At 43.2% G+C, this 21,168-nt stretch overlaps 1 protein-coding gene across 1 annotated transcript in view; it reads left to right on the top strand.

The window, feature by feature from the left end:
• Positions 1-21,168, top strand: part of TIMM10 (translocase of inner mitochondrial membrane 10) — a 51,352-nt gene that overhangs the window by 7,436 nt on the left and 22,748 nt on the right. Inside the window, exon 2 of the mRNA XM_069629018.1 lies at positions 3,669-3,961. Coding sequence (XP_069485119.1) covers positions 3,891-3,961 — 71 coding nt within the window. The 5' untranslated portion in view covers positions 3,669-3,890. The remainder of the gene's footprint in view (positions 1-3,668; positions 3,962-21,168) is intronic.

Here is a 21,168-nt window from a genome sequence, read left to right as displayed (position 1 = left end):
GTTTTTCCGACTCCTGTGATCCCTCACCATTCACTATTCTGGTTAGGGCTGATGGGAGTTGTAGTGCAACACATCTGGCAAGCCAAATGTTTCCGACACAGGGAGTAGGTTGTTGTGCAGCCATGCCAACCAGTTCTTGCAGTAATGTGGAGAAGGGACCCTGTGCTGTGAACTATTAAACCAATATTATGCTCCTCCTAATCCAGAACAGAACTGCAAGACTTGTCCTTGGCCTCAAGCCCCGGGATCGTATCTCTCCAACTCTGAAATCCCTTCATTGGCTCCTAGTGGACGCAAGGATTACATGTAAAACACTCTGTATTGTCCACAAGGCTTTCTGGGGCCTGGGCCCAAAATATCTTCAACTACCCCTCTGTAAATACCACCCCTCTCGAGCCCTTCGCTCCTCTACTTCTAACTCCCTCAGGGTCAGACGTTTTTCAAAGAAACCAGCTGGGGGTAGCTCTCTATCTTCGGCTGGTGCCTCCCTGTGGAACAGCCTCCCTGCCACCTTGAAACTTGAAGAGAACCATCTACGGTCCCGGAAGCACCTCAAGACCTTCCTCTTCGCTTTTGCCTTTGCTCCTCTTCTCCCCTGCTGACTTGCTTTCTCTCTCTGCACTGTGCACCTGGCCACCCTCAGCCCTTCTGGCCCAGGTACCCGCTCACCCTACCTCCCCCCTGCACTGCCTCCGGGCCACCCCTTACACTGGGGCCTGTAGCTGTACCCATACAGTCCCCCACCCATGCTTTTTCTGCATTTAGCAGATGCACACTATCTGACTTATCTAGCACTTTGCCACTTTCCGGCTGCACTACTACTGTGTATCTTTATTTATTTATTTCTATTTGAATTAATACTATTTATTTTGCTCTCTCCTATGTTCAGCACTTTCCAATTTCCCCCCCTTCCATGCACTTGCCCCCTTTGTCCCTTCCCCGTGCACTTGCGCGTTCTCAATATCACTGGGCCTAGTAAGATCGTTGTTTTTGTTCTCCCCTGTTTCCTCTCCCTTTGCCTGGTCGCGCTCTGAAACACCTGTGTATGAGCGTGATATAAATAAAATATCATATCCTCCAACAATGGTATGCTATCCAATTTGCCAGTAGGGTGGCATGAAGACAAATCAGTGTGGTGTGCTCTTTTCCTGACCTTTAAATGATTTTGAACTTGTTGTCCTACAAACACAGATTCCACTTTTCAATGTTTGAGTGCATATTGGCTTTTGGATTACCAAAGACGGCACGCCAACGTTTTTAGTTCTGGCTCTCTGTGCTATCAAGGGTGAGTGAATGTAATGGTATAGACGAGTGTTAGGAATGGTGTGCCAGAGGGAGCTAAAGTATGTAGGTGGCATTAGGCTGCATTTCAGTTACTGCACTAAGCCATACCTAGGGTCTGACTGTTAGCAGTGCTCATTCTGGCTCCGGAGGATAGCTCAGCGGCTACACGCTTGCCTTGGAAGCAAGACGACGCAGAGTAGAACAGGTTCGATCCGCGCTTAGAAACCTATGGGTACTAAGCATGTTATAAATAACAATTCAATCGACTCCTGGAATGGCACAATGAAGTAGGGAACAAGGGTCTGTAGAGGTTATACCTCTACCATTTTTCAAGCAGATTTTTGGGGCGTGGCATTTTGATTGCAACTACATAATAATTATATATTTCCACTGAAAAAACCTTAAAGTACAGTTAATTTGTGTAGATTTAATGCAACGATGCCCTCGAAATTCAGCAGATGTGGGAAGTTATGACCAGCTTAAATCGGAGCGCTTCCGATGATGTCCTCATATGCCATTTCTTTTTCATTGTGAGTCCCTACTTTTATAATATGTATGTGCTCATGGGCTTTGCAACCGGAACACACTGAATATATTTTACAACTACTGGACGGAATAGCCCCAGACCCCTGTCGGCAATTGAGTCAACGTTTCCTGCCCAAGTTTCGTAGCTGGTCCAATTCCATCCAACGGTTTTTGCGGTGTGCTGGGTGGCTGATGTGCTGTTTAGATACAGTAAGGTTTTGTCAGCATATTGATGGGTCTTGCTATCTCGGATGCAGAGGAGTTCTGTGCACTGATTGAAGATGAATGGTGAGAAATTGGAACCTTTGGTGATTCCACGTGCCACCAATCAGCATTTTGATTTGTTGGTGGCAACCGGAAAGAACACTGGTGGCGATCGGTCAACCAGTTTCAGAATGTATGGTCTAATCGAAGGTTGTTCATACATTCCTTTTTGGGACCACAGGTGATCTTGAGACCCCTCGTCCAATGACTCATTTGCCTGCCAGTGGCACTCTGGTTTTGTTGTGTAGATAGCAGGAATCGCGAGTTGCATATGTGTGCACTGTAGCCTGCTTGCTCTTGCAAACGAGGGGTTAAATAGATGCGCAAAGAGCACCTCAAATGATTTTTCAGCATCATAAAACTGTAGTTTTCTTGCAATTGATGCAGCCTTCCAAAAATTACAGATGCAAACACCCCAAAAAAAAGCTATTCATTTCGAACTCTGACTCTATGCATGTTGTTAAAGGTTACTGGGGGATAATGCAGATGTATTTTTAGTTGCAGGTGTGTGTGTGTGTGTGTGTGTGTGTGTGTGTGTGTGTGTGTGTGTGTGTGTGTATGGAATGTGTAGCTTTGTGTTTTGATCTCTTGTTTTAGGTGATCGGCATCTTTTAAGCATTTGCTTTCTGATTCATGTGGATTTGTTCAGCACGTTTGCAGTGTACTGTGTTATCAGATGCATGCGAATTTGTGTGCGTGTGCATATTAATGTTTCTTTGTGTTTATTCCCTTTTTATTTTCATTGTGGTGTTTTGTTACTGGTTTGATGTGCATGCAATGTTGAAAAGAGATTTGATGAAGTGGCTCTGTGTGGGGGCTACTTATGTGGTTTTTGGATCTGCGTGATTTTTCAGTCGCGGAAAAGTTTGAACGAGAAATGTGCGAACCACAAAAGGTTTGCACATTTCCCATGCGAACACGCATACATACCCCCAACATAAACAACTACTTACCCTTTTTTCACGCTGAGTCCCTGCGGCGCCAGTTCCCTTTCACTTCCGTGATCGGGAAGCGACGCCGCAGGGTCCGTTACTTTTTTTATTTTTCTGGGAGCTGCAGCGGTGTCCCCCGAAACCCCCCTGCTCACTATATAGTGAGCAGGGTGTTGCGGGTCACACCACTTCAGTCCTTTTTTTTTTTTTTATACTTACCTACAATGCTACCACCAAAGGTTCGAACTAAGTTCGATCCTTTGGTGGTAGCATTTTTCAGACTTTTTGTACGGTCAGACCTTTTTTTTTTTTTTCTGCTCCAATCGTACAATTCTGTGGTTTTTTTAGACCTTTCCTAGATGCTTCTCATTTGTTTGTAGCATTGGAGTTATATGCTTCTTTGTGACGGGTATTTCTGCATACTTTGGTTCACTTACCCAAGTGCAGTTGAAGTCTGCAGGCACCATTTGGGTCTTGCTTAGAGAGTCTTGGTTGTGCTGCCTGGTAACTTTCTAATGAAGTGCAGTTTTCTGCTCCAGTTGCTTCTCTCTGAACGAGGATTCTATAAACGCCAGTTTCCTAATAAGTCACCCACTGGAAAATCTAATTCTTGGCCTGATCTTGTGTGCCCTCTCGCTAACTGCCTTTCTGTTTTTTTTTCAGCTTTGACGTGCGCACAACCTGTGACATTTTAATGGTGATCCACTGTCTTTGCCAGTCCACAGCAGCCTGTGGCAGTCTGAAATCTTGCAACAACATACTTCAGCGATAGTCTGAGATCTCTGGAAGAAAAGTACAGTAGGGGCAACATTGTCTCTATCTTAAAGTTGCCTGATTTATATAGCCTTTGGCAGCAGTTAAATCTCGAATCCGCCGTTGAGCACCATGGACCCTATGAGAGCGCAGCAGTTGGCTGCGGAGCTTGAGGTTGAGATGATGGCTGACATGTACAACAGGTAAGTGGTGGAAATGTCTATGGCCCTCATAGAGGTGTTTGTAGTGAATCAGGAATTCTTGTGTTTTATGTATCTTTTGATAGACTAATCATCTTTGGTTCTTTACTTTCTTCATTTCTTTGTCGTTGGAGAGGTTAACATTGTACAACACACACCCTGCTGTTCTAGTTTGTGTTGGCTTTTTGGCACACACCCCCACTAATGATCCTTGGCTTCAGCCATCAGCAAGAAACCGGAAAGCAGAGGCTCAATTTGGAAAATGAATATTGGCTTGTTAAAGTTTTAGAAAACTGTGGGAAGGACAGTAAGAGAATGACTGGGTTCTGACAGAGCCTGCCGAAGAAAGTGTGTGCTTCACACTCCACAGTGTCAGTGGAGAAAAGACATCCTGCTCTCTATATGGAAGGAGAAATTAGGCTACTAAGTATGCCCCTCTTCCCTCTACATGCTTGGAGCTCTTGGGAGATGGAGAAGCTGGATTTGACGCCGAGTCCTGCAGACAAAAACATGCTGTCACTGTGACTTTCAGAGCACACAGATAATCACACTGTCCCTCGCCCCCCAGATTTTTCTGTTACGGAAGTCGGCCCTGTCATCCTGCCCAGCATCAGAAATCTGTATTCCAGAGGGTACTGTGTGCAAGCGCGGAGAGGGTGAAGGGCAGCAAAATACAGATACATGGAGAGTCTGACCTTTATGGCTAGTGGGCTGCGTATGTGCTCTGAGATGGCATTTAAACACTTATGAATGGTATTTCTGAGGGGGGGCATTGAGAGGAAAGATGGTTGAATGGAGTGGAGAGAAATCTATACGGTATTTATGCAATTTTCATAATCTGCTTTCTGCCCAAAGGGGTCCATTTGAACAGGGTGGATCGGGGAGCCAAGTGGACAGTTTACCTGTTATGTTAATAAAATATTTTAATATGGAGCAGTAATGGTGTAGTGTTGTTCAGAGACCTATGTAACTTACATCGTGCTCTGCGGTAGCATGAATGAGTCTACATAGGTGAGGGGGGCTAGAAGGCATTGCCTGGTTGGAGGAAGATAACTACATGCCTGGGACCTGTTACCTAATCCCTATGCCCCAGTTCTCCCTAATGTCTAACTCGCTGTCTGCCCTGGCTTCTTTTCAACCCCTCACAAATGCTTTCTTTTCCAACCTCTGTTTTAGAATGAGACATTAAAAGCAGTAGGTGCACCTGGAAGACAAATCGACAGGTTACTGTGAAGAACTAGTATTAGACTGCAGTTTAGAAACGTAATGGCGATAGTGAGAGTTTGCAAGGTCTATTAGACGTATATTAAAATTCCTTGGTCCAGCTGTTTGCAGGCAATTTCGTCCAAGGCTTGTGTTCTCACTTTTCCTCCCTCCTCCCCAGGCCTCTGTTATCTCCCCTCTTCTTGATTTGATTTTAATTATTTAGGACGCGCACAAAGACTAACTGAATCGTATAGAGGCGCAGATGGTATTGAGAGATGAGCACAAGATACATGAAAGATTGGAAAAAAAGGACAACTGGTAGGGGGGAACAAAAGTAGAAATGGGAAATCTAGAGGTCAGGTTATTTTAAAAGGAAGGTTTTCAGAGCTCTACGAAACTTAGACTGATTCCAAGGACTTGATTTCTCGGGGGATGCTATTCCAAAGTCACGGACCATAGACAGCAAATCTCTTGTCACCCCTAGTCACACATAGAGAACGGGGAATATTCAACAGCAGTTGAACCCGTGAACGTAATAGCCTGGACGGTTAAATGTCGACTAAGCCCATTTACCAAAAAGGATGGGCTAAGTTGAGGCTCTTATATATGAGGCAGGCAATCTTAAATGTAATCCTGCGTTCCACTGCCAACCAATGTAGAGAACAGTGTGCACCAGAGACGTGACCTTTTTTTTTCAGGCCACAAGTTAATCTGGTCTCTTTGCAATCTCTGGAGGAGTTTGGTGGGTATTCCAGAAAGAAGACTATTACAATAGTCCAGATGTGAGTTTACCAGTGACCCCACCACCATGGTATGGTCACTGCTCGGAACTTATGGCAAGACTTGTAGCATACGCAAAGAGTGATAAAAACTGCCTGAACCTTGGCACTAACCTGGCTTTCACTTCCAAGGTTATCTTGCCAAATACAACCAAGATTTTTTCTTGGGGACAGATTTAAGATCAGCCCCCAAACAGTGGTAATCCAGGGGGCAGTTTCCTGCCCTAAGGAGATGCAGTGGTCCAAACAAGGCAACCTCACTCTTGTCTGGATTTAATTGCAGCTGGTTTGCTGACATGACACCCATTGGCTAATGTGTTCTAAACAATGGTTAATACTAAGAAATGTCTGTTCTACAACTCCCATTTTGATGAAGACCTAGGTATCATCGACGTATGAATGAAAATTGATCCTACGTCTCTTCGGACTATTCATCAACGGCCGCAAGTAGAGATTAAAAAGTAAAGGCGAGAGGGAAGAGCCCTGAGGTACCCCGCATCCAATGTAGATCTGAAAGAAACCCCCCTCCCCCAACCCCCATTTTCACCAGCTGATGGCTATACGGCAGGAAAGTGGCAAACCATTTCAAGGCATGATCACAGACGTTGCCAATTTCCTTTAAGTGGCTGAGCAGTATAGAATGGTCGTCGGTGTTGAAAGCCGCAGAGAGATCCAACATTACAAAGTAGTGAGCAATCTCCATTATCCACGGCCTCCAAAAAGTCATCCTGCACTGCCAGGAGTGCTGTCTCGGTCCCAAATCTAGGTCTGAAGCCCGACTGCAGAGGGCCCAGCAAAAGCTCCTTTTCCACGAAGGTCTGCAATTGGTTAGCAACAACCTTCTCCAATAGTTTTCCCGGCCATGGAATACCAGCAATCGGGCGATAATTCTGCAAAACTGATAGATCTAGATTTGATTTTTTTCAGAGGTGGTTTAATAACCTTTCTTTTTAGCTCTAGAGGGACACAACCTTGTTCTAGTGATTTAATAATACAATTTGTCATGAAAGGACCAATCTCCAGTGCCAGACCCTTAGCTGTGCAAGCTGGCAGTGGAAATAACAAATCATTAGACGTTTTTGTAACTGTGCAATCAATGACACCACTTCATCTTCTAGCACTATTTTGAAATCAAAAGGCAATGAGCCGTCTCATCAGATCTTCCAGGGAATCCTATTCCACCGGATCTAGGCTCTTATCAAAGGATAGGAGATTCATGATGTTTCTTTGAATCTTTTCTATCTTCTCCTTGAAGAATAAATAGAATGTATTAGCCTGTCTCAACGATGGTTGCAAAGAGGAGGAGGTACATCTGGGATGCCAAAGATTAGAAACAACTTGATTGAGCTCAATAGGGTGATTCTTGCAGTGTAAATATTTGCGTGGATATAAATTGATTTAGCTAGAAAAATTGCATGCTTATATACTTTTTAGTGCCATTTTTGACCTGAGATGGCTATCCTCGGTATAAGCCTCTCTCCATGTCCGCTCTGCAATTCTACTGTCTCCGTAAGGGAAGTAAATCCTGAGTGTATAATGGTTTATTTTTTCTTAATTTAGGGATTTTCAAAGCGGCTGCAGCGGAACACATATTTTCCAGGATAGTAGCACTGCAGGCAAATCGGTCATCACATTGCAATGTTGAACCAACAGTAGCTAATGCTTGCCATACTTCCACACCCAAGATATTTGCTACACCCCTTTCACTGCGAACTAGCGCTGTAGGAGTGTCCTTTAAAAGCCGTTCTCAGCAGTATGCCTCAACACAAACAGCTAAGCATAGTGATCTGATCAGTGAACTGGAATTGTATCCTTCAGAATCACCATATTCCCACGTAACAATAAAATGTCCAGGCAATGGCCCATGACATGGGAAGAGGAGGTGGTCAAAGATAGACTGATTATAAATGATCTCCTACAATTTGCTGGCATCCAAGTTAGTTTGATCATCCAGCCATATATTAAAGTCTCCCAAAAACAGATTATCTTTATATTTACCTCCAGGTATAGAAAGGAACAGATCTAGCTGTTCAAAAAACATGTTACCCGCGCCAGGGGATCTATAACCAAAAACCACTTTCAGGAAAGAGGAGGGAGTAGCCCATATGACCAACTGACCCACCTTAGATCCCATCCCACTGAAGTAACTCTAAATGAGAAATCCGCAGTGAGCACTTATACACCACATCTATGCCTCCACCTCTAGTAACGTATGATTTTTAAAAAGTGTATAAAGAATCCACCGGGAATCATATTATGGAAAGATGCTTGGGAGCCATCTGTAAACCAGGTCTCTGTTATAAACAGAATCTCAAGAGCGTGCTCTTACATGAACTCATGGAGTTTTGTGCCATGAGCCATTGCCGACCTGGGATTACTCAAGGCAGCCCTAATGGCTCCATTCCCAACAGGTATCGTAAGCTGTCCCTCATCCAGTCTCAAGATCCCCAGTGCGCATATTTTATCAAGCACACAGAGGGAGAAAAAGCCTTTGTCATTATTAGGGCCAGTAAGGCTGCGCTTCCATAATGGTAAAACATAATATTCAGCACAATTTTGATAGAGGCTATAATTAAAAAAGTACCTGGCAGATAAAAAAACAAGAGAGGTACACCCTTCTCCAAACCACCAGAGTTTCTAGCCACCTCGGGCCGCAAAAGGCTTTGCGTCAGCGCTTTGCCCTGACGTGGGCCTGTTATGCCTGCGGCGTGGAGTGTTTACGCCGTAGGCTGTGCGCTCGCCCAGTCACTGCTGGGAAATGAAGTCCCAGGCCGTGTCTCGGAGTAGACACCAGGAAAAGATTCACACGCGGGTAAACAATCAATCAAAATGACACAATAAATGTTAAAATCACTAAATGGATGTGCAGTGAATGCCCTAACTAAATTTAACATTCGGCATTAAAAACAAAGTTGATAAAGGGCTGCTTTTTTGCATTCATGTAATAGCATGCTGAATGAATATGTGCTGCGGAATAACAAAGGAACCTACTCCTATTCTCACCTTCTGTCCTATTTTGTGTTTTCTGACTCCTCAGACTGTTTTGAGCCTTGGATTTGGCCATGCAAACAGGCAGAGTCAAAAGTATCTTAGTACAATTTTCCATGTATGTGCGTTATTGAGCCTGAGGGTGTTGTGGAAGCTTTGGCAGAGCTTGTTATGCTTGTATAGGACACCCTCAAGAAGCCGTTTTCAACAATTAATTATTAATTTGCTGTATTTCCTTATTGTGGCGTCACACATACAAAGCTGAATTTCCCAGTAAAAGGATGTCGCTGCAGGGGAATACACTAAGCATGCTGTTTTTAAAGCCTGCACTGTACTCTGGATCTTGCCCCTAGCATAGAGATGCCAACTGCAGAGTGTGGCGGTGCAGTGACAGTGCTGAAACGGCAGGTATGACAAAGAAACATACCCTTGACTCCTGGGCTGTTCTTTGGTCTCTGAATGTAGAAGGCCTGCTGCCCAGCACACACACCCTTATTAGCATTGCTGGAGTTGCAAAACTGTAAAACATACAAAGAAATGTTCCTGTTGGCTATACCACATCTTGTCACTTCATTTATATATGTTTCCACAACAAGAAACTGACAATCCAATGAAATTAAATTCCAATTAGTCGGGCAAATTAATGCAATCAATTGACAAGCATGAATCTCAAATGCAAAATCTCATTTATTCCATATCAAAAACATAAATGAGAGCAAACAAGAACACATCGATCACATAATGGCAATAATTGAGAAACGTATGTGTGCACCATAAACCATAATAGGACAGTAACCTATCTAATCGTCCTATTTAGAAAAACATTTATTAAGAAAGGTCTAACAATTAAGAAATTTCAAATTGATAAGACTAAAGTATAAAACAAGATCTCCAAGTGGTAAATGTATGTAAACACTGGTTTCTCTGTGATAATATTCACTTTATTGGGTTCATCTTAGAATGCATTCATAACCTTTGATGCATTACTTGAGGCTGAGTCTGTTTTGAGATAAAGCAGAAAAGGGTCAAGGTGTTTTCACGTTTTGGCGTTTCTAAGTTAATCGCCTTCTTCAGGATGCCTGCAGTTATTAAAACCTGCCAAAACGTTGGTTCCGAAAAGGGCTTTTTCCAACCCAGAGTACGTATCCTGACACAGATGTCTTCATTTGAACATAGACCGAAGCACCCTTCAGTTGAATTTAGTGCTGCCTGGAGGCTTTTCAGGAGAAGTTGACTACAAGGCATAAGTTGCCTTAGCCATCAGGCCCGTGAACAACCTCTTTGTGGCAAAAGAAAGATCTTCTACATAAGTAGGTAGTGCAGGTTTCGAAATTGGTCATAACTATTTAGCTCCCCGATGGAGGATAGGAGAGCCTGGTGTGACGAATTGAGGGATTTCTTTACATCTCCCCAAGGGTGAGCCCCTCCCAGGAGTCGGCCCATTCTGCAAAACCCTCCCTAGTGGTCATGGCAAGTGGGACGTCACTGGGAGAGACTACCTTCTTGGGGACAAGGACTCCCGTTCCTGTGAGGAACTCCGTGATGTCCTCAAGAGTTATGGCCTATATGGATGTGTCTAACATAATGGAACATTATCAGTTCCATAAAGATGAAATGAACTTAAGCTATCCACAACAGAAAACTAAGACTATCCCTTTAAATCAGTTCCTCCAATGAACTGTGCCGAGGATGCTGAAAATGTATGATATGACAAGAAAGAAAGGGGAAAGGCGAAACGGGCCAGAGAGACGGCGAGAAGCCGACAGAAGCCAGAAAGCAGAGAGAACCAGGGGAAGCACTGTGTGCGTAGCAGAACATAAGGAGGCGGAGCTCTCACAGAACGCATAACATGCATAAGCAAGGATGCTGGGAGACCAGTCTAAGAGAACCTAAGAAAGCACAGTGCAATTGAAGAGAGAGTTTGGTGGTGGCATGACCCACAGCAACGGTGGTCGTCGGTCTACCCACAGAACAGTGCCGATACCACCGACGTGAGAAAATCCGTACCGACCCAAGACACAGTTCGATTTGGAATACGATAACGAAACGCACGTGATAACAGACGGAGCGACAAGTGAGCTGCAGAGCCAAGAAGCAAAAAGGGAATTCAAGACTTTACCGATGACGGAATAAAAGGTAATATGTGGAGCGGAATTACCAGACATTTAAGAGGGACTCGCTATAACTGGAAAAAAACTTGTCCCAGTAGTAATGGGAATAAGCTGAGGAATGAAGTTCATGATACCCAAAATGGGAGAGGAGTAGAGTTGAAAACCTGTCACTTTGGGAAAAGTCAGCCCAGCTCCCGAAGATAAAGAGCAATAATAAATAGACATTTGGGAAACAAAAACCCAGGAGACCAGGAAGACACGCTCATACATGAAACGGCACTCTGGGAAGAGAGGCTAGAAACTGACAAGAACGAGAGAAGGAACTTCTACATAAGTAAGATTGTCTGCAAAAAAGGATGAGGAAAGCGATCAGTCCCCTACAAGCATTTCAGAACTTAATCCAGAGGATAAAGAGACTATTTGTGCCTGGTCTATTGAGTGGAACAAAAGAACATAAAAATCCTGTGACAAAACATAGCAACCAGGTGAAGGGAGTAATTCTGGACTTGGTTTTGGGCATTCATCTTGACTGACGAGCACCTTAGTAAAATAGGTAGGGAACACCCCGTAGATGTAGGGAAAGGTGGGCCTTATTTTATTTTAGAATACATCTCCTGCTTAAAATGTCTTCACAGCCTCTTTGTCCTTCTTCTGATCCACCACACTGACTACTTGTCACCAACAGCTACCAGGAGGTATTGTTGGCTCCCCAATCCAACTGGTGCTACACAATGTACCTGACATTAACACAATGTGTCTGGAAGTTGCATTAAAATAAGTGCATTAGTAAAGTGCAGTAAAAATAACAGTTGGCATGGGTGTATCAGCTATCTTCTTGTGCATTAATTTTCTATAGTTTTGAGAACTTTGGTATGAGACTGGGCTTTAGCATCTCATGGGTCTCCATGAGTAATTCTTGGTCCGAGGAAAACCCAGACACCCGGGAGATACTCTCAGCTCCTGCTCTTCAAATTCCATGTTTGACCACTTTAGTCTCACTGTGAACAGGACTCCTAGGAGGAGCCTTGCACCCATTTACTGGAGAAACAATCGGAGGAAGGCCGGAGAACCAATAGGTTACAGCTTGTGAGGCTGAATTGAAAACATGTCCTACCACAAGACATGTAGCAGCCAGTCTGAATCCACCGCATAAAAGTTTAAGCTTCTGTTCTCCCTTGTGATGAACAGAAGGACCTAGGCAAGCAGGCTGAATTCATCAGCGTGTGATCAGGCTGCAAACTATTGGGATCAGGTGGAGCATGTGCCAAAGAACCAGGCAGCTACTGAATCCTAAAAATCATAGGCCTTGCACCTTGAACCTTTGGTACCATTTGATGACGAGGAAGGATCTCGGGAAGATGGTTCAGGGGCAATGTGCTCTGCCTTGGAAGCAAGACAACACGGAGCAACACAGGTTCGATCCCTGGGTCCGCGCTTAGAAAACATATCTCTGTGATGGGAGGAAAAACTTGCTGCAAATTCAGGAGTTGTAGCAGTCTCCAGAAAAGAATGTACTCGCTTAGGAATCGCAGCACCTGAATCATTGGAACACCCTTGAATTTGCAAAGTGGACAATGTAACATGCACCGGGTCTAGGGTAGAAGTAGAGCTTCCAGTAACACATCGAATACATGCCTTGAAACCAGATGTAAAAAACCTGCCGCCCTGGAGGTCAAAGGAGGTATTGTAAATGAACAATTTAAATAACATTAACAAGAATCCAAAATCTAATTGAACCCTTAAAAAAAATAAAAAGTAAATCAAAAGGGACTGACCCATTGAAAATGCAATCAACTCTCAAAAAGAAAAATTACTCTTGGAGCAGTTTCACGATTCAATAGCAAGGTGGAAAAGCACAAAGTAGCAGTTTAGCCACTGGGGCTTCTGCTATAGGGCAAAGGGGCCATTGTGCCTCACAAAACTGTTTTTAAATTCTGAAGCGGCAGAACTCAGCATCTTTAGGGCAGTCTTTCTGCTACATGAGCAGGGATTCCAACAAATGGGGCAAAATTGACCGTGCGGTGTGTCCTCTCCACCTCCCCCACACCCCTCCTGTTTCTGTGACTAAGAGCACTTTCAAACTACAGGAGCAGGTGTGCAGCTCCATATACAAGGGAAAACCCCTACACAATATGGAGCTGGGGAAATTACAAAGACCTAGTTGGTTTTAGCATACTTTGCCATTTCTTCAATTATGTCTCCACAATGAATGTGCCCGTAATTGGCAAACCAGTGTAATTACATTCCAATTAGTCGACAACTTAATCCAGTCAACTGGAAAGGCTAAATCTCACAAATGCCAAATCTCATTTATCCCATCTCAAAAACCTGTTTGAAATAAAATACGTATACAAATATGACACATTGAAATAATATAAATGTACAAATATGAACACATTGACGTAATGGCAATAATTTGAAAAACATGCTTGTCCACAATAAACCACAACATAAGGGCAATAGCATACCATATCCTCTTTAGGTAAGCAAAACATTTCTTAAAGGTATAACACATGTTTTTCATACAGATAAACAGTGCTCGAGATGAGATTAAAAAATGGGGATTAAAATATTCCCACTTCAAAAAGTTGGGACTAAAATGTTTTTATTTTTTAATTTTTTTTAATGTTTTTTTTTTAGGCAGTAGCATTGTAAGTCTAATTCCCAAAAGGAGTATTTTATAAGCAAGTAAATGTTTTTTGTAATAATTATTTCTTTGCACCCAATTATTCATACACATTAAAAGAAGCGTGTTTACTTCTTCGATCTGTCAGTGATAATAGTAGTTTCTTCCTGTGGTACAACGTGCACTACTGGTCCAAACATATCCATGGAGCTATTTGGGTGAAAGCAGGGGCACAATGTCCTATGTTTACGTTTCCTATTTGTGTTGAGAGTATTTTTAATCCCTATTTTGATGGGGTGGGGGTGTGTATTTGCCTCTAGTAAAAGTGGTCCACACAACCCTTATCGGTAGGGCTGCAGATAAGACAAAGTACAAAACCATTTTCCAAGTGATAAAAATGGATGTAAACAATGTTTTCCTAGTAGTTGTAATATTCATCCGATTGATATTCACCCGATTGAGTTTATCTTGAAATCCTTTTATTGAAGCAGACCCTTTTTATAGATTTTTCGTTACAGTAATGAACAAGGAGTAGTTTATGACCTAATCAGCATGGTGGTTCTTATGCCCTTGTAGATTTAACATTTTATCAACAAAATACTGTCTCCTGCTTGTAGATCTCCACTTCATTTGGTCACCTAATCTTTCTCCCACACATCCTCTTGCCATCTAGTCACGTGTCACAAGTCTAAACCCCCATCTCTGCAGTGCGTTTTGGGTCCATCTTATTTCTGATCCCAACATCTTGTGGTCCTTCCCACTTCCCTGTTTTAACTAACATGCCTACCCTTCCGACACCTTAATTTTGTGATAGTTCATATGTACATGCTGCTTTTATAGGCATGTACCCATAGCAGAGCTTATAGGCGAGGGAAGCAGAGATACTAGGGAGCAGGGAGCTAACATGGAAGTGGGATGGCGGCAATTTGGCAGCAAGGCAGTCTATATGCAACGGAGGGAGGAAACTGGGGTAGCATATCAGCTAGTCTCAGATTAGGTAGGCAGTGGAGGGTGTGTGGACCTAGTCAGGAGTGTTTTAAGCTCAAAGTACAGAAATTCAGGATGACTACATCACAAGAGGTAATTCCACTGCTCATTTACTGCAATTACATGGCCATTCTAGATATAAGAGATACATACTTTCATATTTTCATATTCCCAAAACATTGCAACTGTCTGCGGATTCAGTAGGAAATGGGCACTACCAGTTCAATGTGCTGCCTTTTGTGATAACATCAGCACCAGCTGTGCTCACAAAGGTAGTCGCTATTGTGGCTGTGCATTTGCTCACGTAGGGCATACTAGTCTATCCCTACCTGGATAATAGGCGCATGATCAGGAACAGAGTCAATCAGTGCAACAAGCATGCCCGTGTAACAATAACACTGCTGCACCAGTTGGATGTCTTGATTTTATGGTACCCATAGCACGTTTAGTCCCTTCACAAGATATTTTTGGGGGCAGGCATAAAGGAATTTCCATGGCCTACCCGTCGAGGGAAAGGGTTCAGGGGTTCCAGTCAATTGCTCTCCTTCATTTGCTGTTGCTAACGATAAACGGGAGTAAAGTCCTGCAATCATGCATGTTCCTGCTACTGCATGCAAGACTGCATAATAGACCTTTATAAAAAAAAAAAGGCTTGATGCACAATGGTCTCCAGCAACAGAGAGCTGAAGGAGATGTAGTGGCGGTTTTGAAAGATTATAAGCTCTGCAATGGTGGAATGCAACAGGCATTGGTACATAATAGACAACTCAATATAATGTGGAGTGCACACCTACAGGCTCTCAAAGCCCAAGTCAAGTGTAGCATTTAGGAGGCAGAGATGCACATCAGATTTCTAGCATTAATGGCTGTTCACAGATGGGTACTCTGCTTTCAAACACTGTTAAAAAAAGCAAACCTGTTCTTCTTAAGACAGAACACACCAGTGCAATGTTTTACTAAACAAATGGGGCACACATTCCTTCAAACTGTCAAAGGCACTGGTGCTTATGGAGGGACATATGCTTTCCGAGCTGACATACTCTCAAGGTGGAGAACTGCCTACCAGACGCCCTCAGCATACATGTTCAACATGAACACAACTGGGAGCTGCACACAAGGGCACTCGGACTAATTTTGAAAAGTTGGGGTTACTCCAGATATAGATGTTTGCCACAACCATAAAATGGCAAAACCTCGCATCTAGATACATCCTCATGAAAGCTCCCTCTCCAATGCCTTCTGGATGTCAAAGTCGGAGATGTTTTCTTATGCTTTACCACCCCAACACCTCGGATTCACAGGGTGGTACAGAAACTATTAGGGGAACACATGACGCTAATCTTAATCACTCGCACAATGGCACTACTGTTATGGTGCTCCCATCTCTTCAGCATACCCTGGTCAAACCTTCATCAAACAATCTGGTCACACAGCAACCTCTGCAGATAACCCATCCAGATCCACAATCTATGAAAATGGCATCATTGCTTCTGAAGTCAGAGTTTGGTCATTTTTATGTATAACTTTGATGCCTGGACATCGTTGGGGAGTCATGCAAACCAAATAAACAAACATTATACTTTAAGTGGAAGAGCTTCATGATGTATTGTGCAAAACACTCAATCAGTCTAATAGTGTGTACGCAGCAGACTTTGTTAAGCACTTTTACCTCTTGGACTCTGGTCTAGTGTATAATTCACATAAAATGCAATTGGCAGCTTTGGCAACATATACCACATCACAGTAAGAAGTTTTGTGGTGGAAGATCCCAGTAGCAAGAGCCTTAGTGGAAGTAGTTGGACATGTACATCTACCAGTAGCCAGACAAGTTCCAAGTTGTATTGGTTTTTATTTAGGCAAATGCTTCTATTGTTCTAACCCATTCACAAATGCTCTCTGAAACATCAAACGTACAAGTTGGCCTTCTTAGTAGCTGTTATTTCAATAAGAGTCTGTGAGCTTTAGCTATTGTCCGTAGATGATGCCTTTGTCACCACCGACGGAGACATGTGGTTTTTCGAATACACCCTGATTCTTTCCAAAATACATTTTCAAATTCTGCACTGTCCAATCCATTGAGTTACCAGCCCCAATCAAGGGCAAAAAGGTTGTTCTTAAATAAACTTGATGTACGCAGGACAGGTATGTTCTATTTGGATAGCGGCAAGAAATCTAAAAAAACGGGCCAGTTTTTCATTTTGGTTTTTCACAGGGCAAGAAGGCAATCCTGAGGTAAAGCTAACATCACAATATTGCGATTGTGCCATTCATGAATGCTGCAGCCTTTCACACAAGACTGTGGGAGAAAAGCTAAAGACCTCATTCTGCTTGGGGAACCGTAGATACTCTGGCATTCATGGTAAATGTTACCTCTAACCTCATGTGTATAGTTACAAAGTGGGTTTCAACGCATATATTTACAAAACGCTACTGTATAGAAGAGGGTGAAGTAGTGCTGCACACTTATTATTCTGTTTCACCAGCTCACCAACATCATCTACTGTTGCTTCAATCGTGGAATGCTCATTACATTAGTTTTAGTCCTGGTCGACCCTGTAGTTGGCTAATAAAGCCTTGTGAATTGGGGCTCAGACGTTTAATTTTATATCTTCGTCTAAATATTCTCCCTGTACTGGAATATACAGGGGCATGAAAGAACATCACTTGTGAATCCTGGACATGTCGACTCTGTAATATTGAATTGGGAAAGGCACCTCATATACTTACTGATTGCCCACAACTAGCAATGGCGCATTGGAAGGAGTACGGTAATCTGGTATCCTCTTTAAAATCCATAATTTCTGATCAGTTTTGGGCTAATCTTTACAGCGCCAATCCCTTTTAGTAATCCCTGCTGCTTCATATTTTATTTGGAAAATAAATTGGCCACCTTGGTGACTTTTATATGAATTTTAGGTTTTGGTATTATCTAAGATGGAATTGGTTGAATTAATCAATTTTAATATTATCTATGTGTGTACTTAATGTATTGTATGCTGTTGGATTTGTGTATGTCGAGCATTTTCAATGTTTTTGTTTAGTTGTGCAAAAGGTTTCTTGTTAAACCAGAGGCACATAATAGATTAAAAACACATTTAGTGTTGCTAATATATGCATAGCCTGTGAATCTAAACAAATTGACAAGTCCCAGAAGTCAAACATTAGCAAGTATTAATCTTTCTTGTGCTATCTATTTAGAGTCGCAAGCTGTGCATAAATCACTTACTCCATGTTGGGTAGGCAGAAAATAAAATAAATGCACAAGACACTTAACTGTGGTGACAATGTAGGTAAAGATACTGCACTAAAGCTTCAAGGGTTTATCTTTATGCTTATATAGCGCCGGCAGCCCGCAGGCATCGGGGCGCTTGACCATAAACATGCAGCAGACACAGGACAAGGACATCAGGAATAACAGGTTAAAGCAAAGTTAATAGACCGATTTATTTGAACAAATAAGTTTTAAAGGTTGCCCTCTGTTCTCAATAGTAACGAAAAACAAACCACTTGATGACATGGGCACAGAGTATCATTAGACCTGTGCACACACAGGGTATGACCTACACACAATAGTATGGCGGGAGCTCCCCTGATGATACCTTCTTTCACTTGGAAGTAAACTTCTAATGTCCTGAACCTACCACTACATTTCAGAATGTGTAGCAGGTGACACTAAACCAACGCAGGCTCCAAAAAGACTATTACTGGCTAAGTAACATTTGTCATATCTATAAAGAAAGAAATGCTTTCTTTAAAGAGACCTAATGGCTATGTTGTTATTTTAAAAAACATAGAAATTCAGCCAACACACTTTCTGAAAGGGACAAAATGGTTGAAACGCAAAGAAAACAAAATATTCTGAGGTTCTGCATCCTACAACAACCATCATGTGGGCAATGATCTGCACTGCTCATGACATCTCACCATTGGATGCTTCCCCAGTGAAATCTGAACTATCCTCTTTAATTTGTACAGTTGTTAGTGTTGTAGTTGTCCCTCATTAAATGTAAACTGGCCCTAGCCAGCTTTGTTTTTTCCTTTTCTTTTTCTTCGCTCTGTTTTGTTAATCAAATCGTGTTGGAAGTGGCATCCAAAGTAGTAGTAGTTGGTGGTTAAGGATATTTTACAATGGTGGTTTGCATCTTTCTTTTGAAACCATTGCATATTTTGTTTGTGTTTATGCCTTGAAACTGTAACGTCCCTCTTTTTCTGTTAAGGTTTTTTTCTTTATTTTTTATTGTTAACACCGTATCATACAATCGGTGCCGACAGGGCATGGCCCAAAGCACTGCCCAGTGTGCACTTTGTCTATGCCCCAGCACCCCTGAGCAAAAAAAAAGATTCAATGGGCATACCTCGGTGCTAATTTGCCCAGGCAGGGACTTCTATCCTTCCCAAGGAAGCCCTGAGCCCCCACCGATGGACCCACTGGACATGGTCAGTGGCCTTGCCTCAGGACTCACCCAGGTACTTGATGGTACTGTTAGTAATTGCATCAGAGTCTTCCAGCACTCGCCAGAGTGACGCTTGGTGGTCACTGGCCATGACCAATGCACCTTTGGCCGAGGCATGGCCTTCAGCAAGGCTGCCAGCCCTCTCAAACCCCCAAATTAGCCACTTGCCAAGGACTGCAGCCATGACCTGTGGCCTACTTCCCACTAAGTGTCCACTGGCCCCCTATAAAGATGCTAATCTTTGATTATACTGCACAATAAGAAGAAATCTGTGGAACATTTTGTGAACATTGTCAAACTGCACCAACATAAGTTGACCAAAACGTCCTTCTTATGGGTTGTCTGTTAGGTAGATTTCTCATTTTGTTATGCTTCATCCCCTCTCCTAGTAAGCCTCTAGCAATTTTTGCTGGAAGGAGCTTTTTCTTTCTATCCTAAATAAGGGAAGCCGTTTGCCCCTCATTCATTCTTATTTGCTCTGACTTTTGGAACTCTGTTCTGTTTTTATCTTTACTGCTTTCCTCCATATCTCTTTAAAGGCAGCTGTTTCATTTTTGCCCCACACAGCACCTTATATGCAGTGTTGCTGGGAACCCTTTGGGTTCTCCTTTGAGATTATTTCCTTATCCTTACTAACTACAGTTCTTAAGGATAGAGGGATACTTTGTGTCCTTCCTAAAACGTTATACTCCGAGAGATTACCACACTCTTATGTCGAGTGCTAAGGGGATACCTAGTATCCCCCTTCTTTCTGCTGCTTTGACATTTGAGTCACCTAGCCAATCCTATAGTTATGGCTGGTAGCAGTGGACGTGTTCTACCCACTATTGTGCTATTTCCTTTACCGCAGACTGTATTCACATTCTTGGGTGTGCACAATAGGGTCACTATTTGTTAACATGCTGCCTCCTTTCTTTTTTTCTCCATTTCGATCGTGGTTGTTCTTTGTTAGCTCGTCTTCTGCCGTTCTGGGAGGGGGATGCCAGTGTGTGTGTTTTGCCTTTGGCGGGAACCTTTTGGTGTCCTTACCTAGGCTCCAATGTGTCTGGGCAGGCAGGAAGTGAGGGAGGAGTTATTCACTCCCCTTTATCTGCCAGGGTGCCTGAATGGAACCAGTTCCCACTGGGAGCTGGCTGCCTTGATTGGACAGCCAGCTCCCAGTGTAAAATTTTCCATTTTCTGTAAAATGCTGAGAGTTTGCAGAGTAGTGTGTGGGAAAACTGACACAAAGGTGAGGTTTTTGAAGCGAAAGGAAAGTCGACCACTGGAACTGAAATAACTGAAGCTGAAGATGACCAAAGATGCCTGCAAACCCTTCCAATCAGAGTGAAGCTACCATTGCTGGTCTGACCCTGTTTTCTACTCGACGGAGGATCTCTGAAGCAGACCACTCATTCCCTTTGTCTGGTGGGACCAACCAGTCCTGAGACAAACTACAAATCGAGCCATCTCCCGAGGTGCTTTGCCTCTCCCGAGCTGCAGACCGCGACTACCGGGAGACCTCCGACCCATTTGCAGTGCAACATCTGCAAGGCTGAATCCGTCCAGAACTTTGGTTTTCTCCAGTTGGACCGCCAGAGCCACGATCCGACTCGTCGAACTCCCCTCACCAGAGTGCGGGACTTCAGAAGCGACTGGGCAAATACTGTCCTTTGTTCGTGCTGAGAAAAAGGCGCCAAAACTGCAGACCGACCAAAGAGTCTGAAGAAATCCATGCCAAGGGTCCTCTCTCGAGACTGCTGCTGAGGCATCCCATTCAGAGTCCTTCCTTTCATCACCAGACCGAGGAATCAGGAGATTGGGTCCGTCGCTGCTGCACAGAGGAGAATCCAGCTACGGGCATTTCTTCGAATATAAGGTCTGCGGATGAAAAATATAACTTATCTTGAACCGAGAAGTCGCTCCAGAGTGAATGGAGTGCGTGAAGAGGTGTCCACTCTACCTCTGACCCAATCTTGTCAGCTTGTGTCCCTTTAGTAAGTCCTTTTGCAGGGTCTCCCTCATTGTTGAATTACCAAGTAACTTATCCTCCTATGTATCGTAAGGAACTTTTGCTGTT

This window comes from Ambystoma mexicanum, chromosome 12 (assembly GCF_040938575.1).
Source record: "Ambystoma mexicanum isolate Mex_15411 chromosome 12, UKY_AmexF1_1, whole genome shotgun sequence".
Lineage (NCBI taxonomy): Eukaryota > Metazoa > Chordata > Amphibia > Caudata > Ambystomatidae > Ambystoma > Ambystoma mexicanum.
The sequence above is the reverse complement of the archived record's forward strand: the minus strand, read 5'-3'. Positions and strand labels throughout refer to the sequence as shown.